Source organism: Bidens hawaiensis, unplaced genomic scaffold, assembly GCF_021521415.1.
Source record: "Bidens hawaiensis isolate Kalapana, Puna unplaced genomic scaffold, B.hawaiensis_p1.1 tig00051603_1, whole genome shotgun sequence".
NCBI classification, from domain to species: Eukaryota; Viridiplantae; Streptophyta; class Magnoliopsida; order Asterales; family Asteraceae; genus Bidens; species Bidens hawaiensis.
The window spans coordinates 62,432-71,061 of NW_027499270.1; the positions used below are offsets into that span (position 1 = coordinate 62,432).

The following is an 8,630-nucleotide window of genomic DNA, read 5'->3' on the forward strand; positions in this document are numbered from 1 at the left end:
TTTTTTTCCGTGTATTTTTCAGGTATAGATTGGATTTTATAAAAGTTTGCACTTTTTAGAGGTATTTTTCGGGTATTTTTAAGGTATACATTGGGTATTTGAAATACTCGGTTTCAGGTATTGTAAAAACCCGGTTCCGGGTTTAGAACCGGTTCGGGTTTTCGGGTATTACCAGGTACAAATCGGGTCTGGTTCGGGTTTTAGTGCCAAAATGCATACCCTATCCGTACCTTACGAGTAGGGTCGGGTACGGGTTCGGGTATAAAAAACCCGGGTATAAAAACCGGTTCCTGTTCCAGGTTCGGGTGTTTTGTGCACCTCTAGTTGTGAGTGGAGAAGAGATAAAATATTAATATTCATGAGTAAATTTGGAGAAACATGGTTCATATTATATATTTTTTTAATATTTGTTGAAAGTGATTGTGAGTGGAGGAGAGAAAAATGTAATAATAAAATTACTAAAAAGTATTATTTAATTGTAAATAAGAGAGAAAGTTTAATTGTTTTTAGCATAATTATAGAAATAAAGAAGCTACTGAAAATGCTGTAAGTCAGAGCAAATATCTAAAAATTAGCTTTTTTTGGAACAACGACTTTATTATGTTTAGAGAATTCTTATCCCAAACCAAATGATGTGACTGAGTTTTTTATATGTAGAAAGTGATTTATGATGTTATAAGTGAAAAAGAGAGAAAATGTATTGATTTTTCTGTAAATTTAAAAAGTTCTTGTACACCTCATATAATTTTTAATATTTTTAAAAAGTTCTTGTACACCTCGTATTGTATTATTAATATTGTAATATGAAATGTAATAAGTTTAGTGAAGGCGCCGTAATTTTTTAAAGTGACTATTTTAATTAGTTATGACTTGGACAGTAAATAACAATCTTTATGGACGATTATATAAATATAAAATATTTATTCACTGTTTTATAAGTATAACATTTACTTTTGGGCCGTCAAGATATAATATGATTTATTATGTAAAAAATAGAATATACAAATATATATTGTTATATTTATATTAATTAATGATCGTTTTGGCCTGTGAGTCGTGCCTTTAAGATTTAATTTATGTTTATTTTATGTTACTTATTTCAAGCTAGACCTCAAAAACCAAAACAGACGTCTGACTGAAAGAGCTTGTCAACGTGGTATAGTAGATAAAAGATATTGTCTGGTTTACTCTGTAGCTAACAATGAAAAATATGTAAGGATATACTTTCATTAAAATTAATTATAAAATTACCACAACAAAGTTTATGAAGTACTGATCTCTTACAAAAAAAAAATTGTATTACTTAATAGTAATAAAAGTTACGTTATATATCAGTTAGTGCACGGTACGTCGGTTAATCAACTCATTTTTCCACCAAGCCAAAATTGTCGCTTATATGGTTTGAGTAAATATGCCCATAAGCAATAAACATTTAAGGTACCATAAATATGTTCAAGACGACGCTTTTATTTTAGTTCATCCTTCAATGTGGACACATTAATTTTTAGGAACGGCTATAAAACAAAAGACTTGAGCCGAATTTAAACTGTTGATCGAAATGTCAAACATGGTCGGCACTAGCTAGTGGAGTTAGTTTGTTCGCAATGTAATTGAAACCAGACTTCATTACTATGAAGAGAGATGATCAAACGAAACAAAAACTTTACACTTGTCACTTGTTGATTATCAATAATGTTAAAACCAACTTCCAACTAACAAGTTCCAAACCGAACCCCTCATTTAATTCATTCATACACACGTGGATATGACAAGCATCCCTATAAATTGCAACATTGGACAACATTTTCTAGCACCAACAAACTTACAAACATATAATACAAAGCTATAGTAATTTCTTACAGCTTTAATTAGTCTTCAAAAATGGCAAAGATTGCAATGATGGTTTTATGTGCAGTGGTGACTTGCATGGTGGTGGTTGCACCCTATGCAGAGGCTCTTAGCTGTGGTCAGGTGTCCAGCAGCTTAGCACCATGCCTTGGCTACCTAACCAAAGGTGGTGCTGTGCCACCGGCATGTTGTAGTGGGGTAAAATCACTCAATGGCGCTGCAAAGACAACCCCTGATCGTCAGGCTGCCTGTAACTGCTTAAAGAGCGCTTACGGCTCCATCAACGGCATCAATGGCGCCAATGCTGCTAGTCTCCCCGGCAAGTGCGGTGTTAGCATCCCTTACAAGATCAGCCCAAGCACTGACTGCACCAAGTATGTTCATATATAATATGTGCTTCTACAATTAAACTTATTTAATTATCGGCTCCAAATATTATACAATATTGAAATTAATATGTGCTATGGCATTTGGTGTTTGCAGGGTGCAGTGAGGATATCCAGCATGGAAAAAAGGATGAAGTTTATAAAGACATATATATAAACTACAATAAACATAAAGAGCACTGTTTTAGTTTGAAGAAGACATATATGACTGTGTGTGTCTTTTTGCTTTGTGATGCCTTTGGCATCAAATAGTGTTCTTGTTATATAACTATATATATGTGTCTCCATCTTTATCTATCTATAAACCTTTCTTTCTACGTAATCTTTTTATTTTCCTCTCACATGTTAGTAAGAATTTACTCACCAGAAATGAATTTGAAAACTAGGTGTATGAACACATGAGTGAATACAATGAGAAACTTAGGGACTTGAACTACACATTATTATGCGGTGGAGACCACAACACGTATTTGAAGATTAAAAACAGAAATCATCAGTTAATTAACTAATAAACATACAGTTAATAAAAGTTGTATAGCAATGACACACTCTTATTAAAGATAAAAATCACTAGTTATTACGGTGTAACTTAAAAAAAATGACGTATAAAAATGTTATTGCAGTTATCAAAGATGGGGAACTCAAATGTGACTTGCATGAATAGATTTATGAGTTTTTAAGGATGGTATCATATGTTTTAAAAGTTATAAATAATACTCCCTCCGTCTCATTATAAGTGTTATAGTTGACTTTTCAAGTCTCTCTTTTGCAACCTTGACCGTAAATATTTTTGTTCGTGTCATATAATACTTGATGAAAATTATATCAATGTAAAATACATTTAAAACCCAATCCATTCATATATTCTACATCAAGTATTATATAACACAAACAAAAATATTGTCGGTCAAAGTTAAATTATAAGAAAGATTTAAAATATCAAATTATGACACTTATAATGGGACGGAAGGAGTAGTTTTTATACCTTTATCAGCACATTTTTCTCATTTTCTCCACAACCACTTTAAAAAAATATTAATAAATTTATAGAGTGTTACAAGAATTTTTCAAATATACAGAAAAATCAATATGTTTTCTCCCTTCAATTTACAACACCATAAATCACTCCCTACATTATAAAAACCACACTCATATATACGAGAGATATAATATGAATGCTCTAAGTGGTTGTGAGTAGAGGTGCACACAAATCGGGTTTTTTAAATACCGGGGTTCGGGTATGGAACCGGGTTCGGGTATGACAGGGTATTAGTAGTAATCGGGTCGGTTTCGGGTTGGGTATTGTCTCTAAAAATCATGCCCTATGCATTGGGTTCGGGTCGGGTATAGAACCGGGTATTCTAAAACCGGGTATTTGAATAGCCTATTATCGGGTGTTGAAAGAACCCTATTTACGGGGTTTTTCGGGTTTTTTTCCGTGTATTTTTCAGGTATAGATTGGATTTTATAAAAGTTTGCACTTTTTAGAGGTATTTTTCGGGTATTTTTAAGGTATACATTGGGTATTTGAAATACTCGGTTTCAGGTATTGTAAAAACCCGGTTCCGGGTTTAGAACCGGTTCGGGTTTTCGGGTATTACCAGGTACAAATCGGGTCTGGTTCGGGTTTTAGTGCCAAAATGCATACCCTATCCGTACCTTACGAGTAGGGTCGGGTACGGGTTCGGGTATAAAAAACCCGGGTATAAAAACCGGTTCCTGTTCCAGGTTCGGGTGTTTTGTGCACCTCTAGTTGTGAGTGGAGAAGAGATAAAATATTAATATTCATGAGTAAATTTGGAGAAACATGGTTCATATTATATATTTTTTTAATATTTGTTGAAAGTGATTGTGAGTGGAGGAGAGAAAAATGTAATAATAAAATTACTAAAAAGTATTATTTAATTGTAAATAAGAGAGAAAGTTTAATTGTTTTTAGCATAATTATAGAAATAAAGAAGCTACTGAAAATGCTGTAAGTCAGAGCAAATATCTAAAAATTAGCTTTTTTTGGAACAACGACTTTATTATGTTTAGAGAATTCTTATCCCAAACCAAATGATGTGACTGAGTTTTTTATATGTAGAAAGTGATTTATGATGTTATAAGTGAAAAAGAGAGAAAATGTATTGATTTTTCTGTAATTTAAAAAGTTCTTGTACACCTCATATAATTTTTAATATTTTTAAAAAGTTCTTGTACACCTCGTATTGTATTATTAATATTGTAATATGAAATGTAATAAGTTTAGTGAAGGCGCCGTAATTTTTTAAAGTGACTATTTTAATTAGTTATGACTTGGACAGTAAATAACAATCTTTATGGACGATTATATAAATATAAAATATTTATTCACTGTTTTATAAGTATAACATTTACTTTTGGGCCGTCAAGATATAATATGATTTATTATGTAAAAAATAGAATATACAAATATATATTGTTATATTTATATTAATTAATGATCGTTTTGGCCTGTGAGTCGTGCCTTTAAGATTTAATTTATGTTTATTTTATGTTACTTATTTCAAGCTAGACCTCAAAAACCAAAACAGACGTCTGACTGAAAGAGCTTGTCAACGTGGTATAGTAGATAAAAGATATTGTCTGGTTTACTCTGTAGCTAACAATGAAAAATATGTAAGGATATACTTTCATTAAAATTAATTATAAAATTACCACAACAAAGTTTATGAAGTACTGATCTCTTACAAAAAAAAAATTGTATTACTTAATAGTAATAAAAGTTACGTTATATATCAGTTAGTGCACGGTACGTCGGTTAATCAACTCATTTTTCCACCAAGCCAAAATTGTCGCTTATATGGTTTGAGTAAATATGCCCATAAGCAATAAACATTTAAGGTACCATAAATATGTTCAAGACGACGCTTTTATTTTAGTTCATCCTTCAATGTGGACACATTAATTTTTAGGAACGGCTATAAAACAAAAGACTTGAGCCGAATTTAAACTGTTGATCGAAATGTCAAACATGGTCGGCACTAGCTAGTGGAGTTAGTTTGTTCGCAATGTAATTGAAACCAGACTTCATTACTATGAAGAGAGATGATCAAACGAAACAAAAACTTTACACTTGTCACTTGTTGATTATCAATAATGTTAAAACCAACTTCCAACTAACAAGTTCCAAACCGAACCCCTCATTTAATTCATTCATACACACGTGGATATGACAAGCATCCCTATAAATTGCAACATTGGACAACATTTTCTAGCACCAACAAACTTACAAACATATAATACAAAGCTATAGTAATTTCTTACAGCTTTAATTAGTCTTCAAAAATGGCAAAGATTGCAATGATGGTTTTATGTGCAGTGGTGACTTGCATGGTGGTGGTTGCACCCTATGCAGAGGCTCTTAGCTGTGGTCAGGTGTCCAGCAGCTTAGCACCATGCCTTGGCTACCTAACCAAAGGTGGTGCTGTGCCACCGGCATGTTGTAGTGGGGTAAAATCACTCAATGGCGCTGCAAAGACAACCCCTGATCGTCAGGCTGCCTGTAACTGCTTAAAGAGCGCTTACGGCTCCATCAACGGCATCAATGGCGCCAATGCTGCTAGTCTCCCCGGCAAGTGCGGTGTTAGCATCCCTTACAAGATCAGCCCAAGCACTGACTGCACCAAGTATGTTCATATATAATATGTGCTTCTACAATTAAACTTATTTAATTATCGGCTCCAAATATTATACAATATTGAAATTAATATGTGCTATGGCATTTGGTGTTTGCAGGGTGCAGTGAGGATATCCAGCATGGAAAAAAGGATGAAGTTTATAAAGACATATATATAAACTACAATAAACATAAAGAGCACTGTTTTAGTTTGAAGAAGACATATATGACTGTGTGTGTCTTTTTGCTTTGTGATGCCTTTGGCATCAAATAGTGTTCTTGTTATATAACTATATATATGTGTCTCCATCTTTATCTATCTATAAACCTTTCTTTCTACGTAATCTTTTTATTTTCCTCTCACATGTTAGTAAGAATTTACTCACCAGAAATGAATTTGAAAACTAGCTGTATGAACACATGAGTGAATACAATGAGAAACTTAGGGACTTGAACTACACATTATTATGCGGTGGAGACCACAACACGTATTTGAAGATTAAAAACAGAAATCGTCAGTTAATTAACTAATAAACATACAGTTAATAAAAGTTATATAGCAATGACACACTCTTATTAAAGATAAAAATCACTAGTTATTACGGTGTAACTTAAAAAAAATGACGTATAAAAATGTTATTGCAGTTATCAAAGATGGGGAACTCAAATGTGACTTGCATGAATAGATTTATGAGTTTTTAAGGATGGTATCATATGTTTTAAAAGTTATAAATAATACTCCCTCCGTCTCATTATAAGTGTTATAGTTGACTTTTCAAGTCTCTCTTTTGCAATCTTGACCGTAAATATTTTTGTTCGTGTCATATAATACTTGATGAAAATTATATCAATGTAAAATACATTTAAAACCCAATCCATTCATATATTCTACATCAAGTATTATATAACACAAACAAAAATATTGTCGGTCAAAGTTAAATTATAAGAAAGATTTAAAATATCAAATTAGGACACTTATAATGGGACGGAAGGAGTAGTTTTTATACCTTTATCAGCACATTTTTCTCATTTTCTCCACAACCACTTTAAAAAAATATTAATAAATTTATAGAGTGTTACAAGAATTTTTCAAATATACAGAAAAATCAATATGTTTTCTCCCTTCAATTTACAACACCATAAATCACTCCCTACATTATAAAAACCACACTCATATATACGAGAGATATAATATGAATGCTCTAAGTGGTTGTGAGTAGAGGTGCACACAAATCGGGTTTTTTAAATACCGGGGTTCGGGTATGGAACCGGGTTCGGGTATGACAGGGTATTAGTAGTAATCGGGTCGGTTTCGGGTTGGGTATTGTCTCTAAAAATCATGCCCTATGCATTGGGTTCGGGTCGGGTATAGAACCGGGTATTCTAAAACCGGGTATTTGAATAGCCTATTATCGGGTGTTGAAAAAACCCTATTTACGGGGTTTTTCGGGTTTTTTTCTGGGTATTTTTCAGGTATAGATTGGATTTTATAAAAGTTTGCACTTTTTAGAGGTATTTTTCGGGTATTTTTAAGGTATACATTGGGTATTTGAAATACTCGGTTTCAGGTATTGTAAAAACCCGGTTCCGGGTTTAGAACCGGTTCGGGTTTTCGGGTATTACCAGGTACAAATCGGGTCTGGTTCGGGTTTTAGTGCCAAAATGCATACCCTATCCGTACCTTACGAGTAGGGTCGGGTACGGGTTCGGGTATAAAAAACCCGGGTATAAAAAACCGGTTCCTGTTCCAGGTTCGGGTGTTTTGTGCACCTCTAGTTGTGAGTGGAGAAGAGATAAAATATTAATATTCATGAGTAAATTTGGAGAAACACGGTTCATATTATATATTTTTTTAATATTTGTTGAAAGTGATTGTGAGTGGAGGAGAAAAAAATGTAATAATAAATGTACTAAAAAGTATTATTTAATTGTAAATAAGAGAGAAAATTTAATTGTTTTTAGCATAATTATAGAAATAGAGAAGCTACTGAAAATGCTGTAACTCAGAGCAAATATCTAAAAATTAGCTTTTTTTGGAACAACGACTTTATTATGTTTAGAGAATTCTTATCCCAAACCAAATGATGTGACTGAGTTTTTTATATGTAGAAAGTGATTTATGATGTTATAAGTGAAAAAGAGAGAAAATGTATTGATTTTTCTGTAAATTTAAAAAGTTCTTGTACACCTCATATAATTTTTAATATTTTTGAAAGTAGTTGTGAATGTAGGAGACAAAAAATAGTGATAAAGGTATATAAAATTATTGTTTAATTGAAAATGAGAGAGAAAATGTATTGATTTTTAATGTACATTTGGATTTGTAGATACAGAAAGGGATAAAAATGCTCTTAAGCCACCACACTTCCCAAATTGGAGAGTTTCTTTGCGCATTATGGCCAAACTATATTTTATTAATCGGGCTAATGATAGCTTCAAAGTTTTGGCTTGGGCGTTCTCCAAGAAACCATACAGTTAGCTGCCACTTGACATTTGTTTTGCCATCACAAGAGCATAACTCTATGGTGTAACAACGGTGGGATGAAAAATCAGGTGGGCTCGGGATTCGAACTGATGCCTTACATAAGACCTAGCTTAAATACTCCATTGACTTAATTTACCAAAAATGATACATGTAGAGATCAAACTTGAGTTTTCACAGGAGAAGTTGAGCATTCTACCACTAGCTGACAAATGGTGGCTCCTTTGTAAATTAATTAGAATGAAAAAATGAAAGATAATAAATTAATTATTTG

The 8,630-nt window shown here is 32.6% G+C and overlaps 2 protein-coding genes across 2 annotated transcripts; both read left to right on the forward strand.

Moving 5' to 3' along the window:
- Positions 1-1,628: 1,628 nt before the first annotated feature.
- LOC143599199 (non-specific lipid-transfer protein-like) lies at positions 1,629-2,556 on the forward strand. Its single transcript, XM_077077203.1, has 2 exons — positions 1,629-2,222; positions 2,332-2,556. The coding sequence occupies exons 1-2, from the start codon at positions 1,882-1,884 to the stop codon at positions 2,339-2,341; spliced, it is 351 nt and encodes a 116-aa protein (XP_076933318.1). The 5' UTR covers positions 1,629-1,881; the 3' UTR covers positions 2,342-2,556.
- Positions 2,557-5,290: 2,734 nt separating this feature from the next.
- On the forward strand, positions 5,291-6,218 carry LOC143599200 (non-specific lipid-transfer protein-like). Its single transcript, XM_077077204.1, has 2 exons — positions 5,291-5,884; positions 5,994-6,218. Exons 1-2 carry the CDS (start codon positions 5,544-5,546, stop codon positions 6,001-6,003), a joined length of 351 nt encoding a protein of 116 aa, XP_076933319.1. The 5' UTR covers positions 5,291-5,543; the 3' UTR covers positions 6,004-6,218.
- Positions 6,219-8,630: the final 2,412 nt, after the last annotated feature.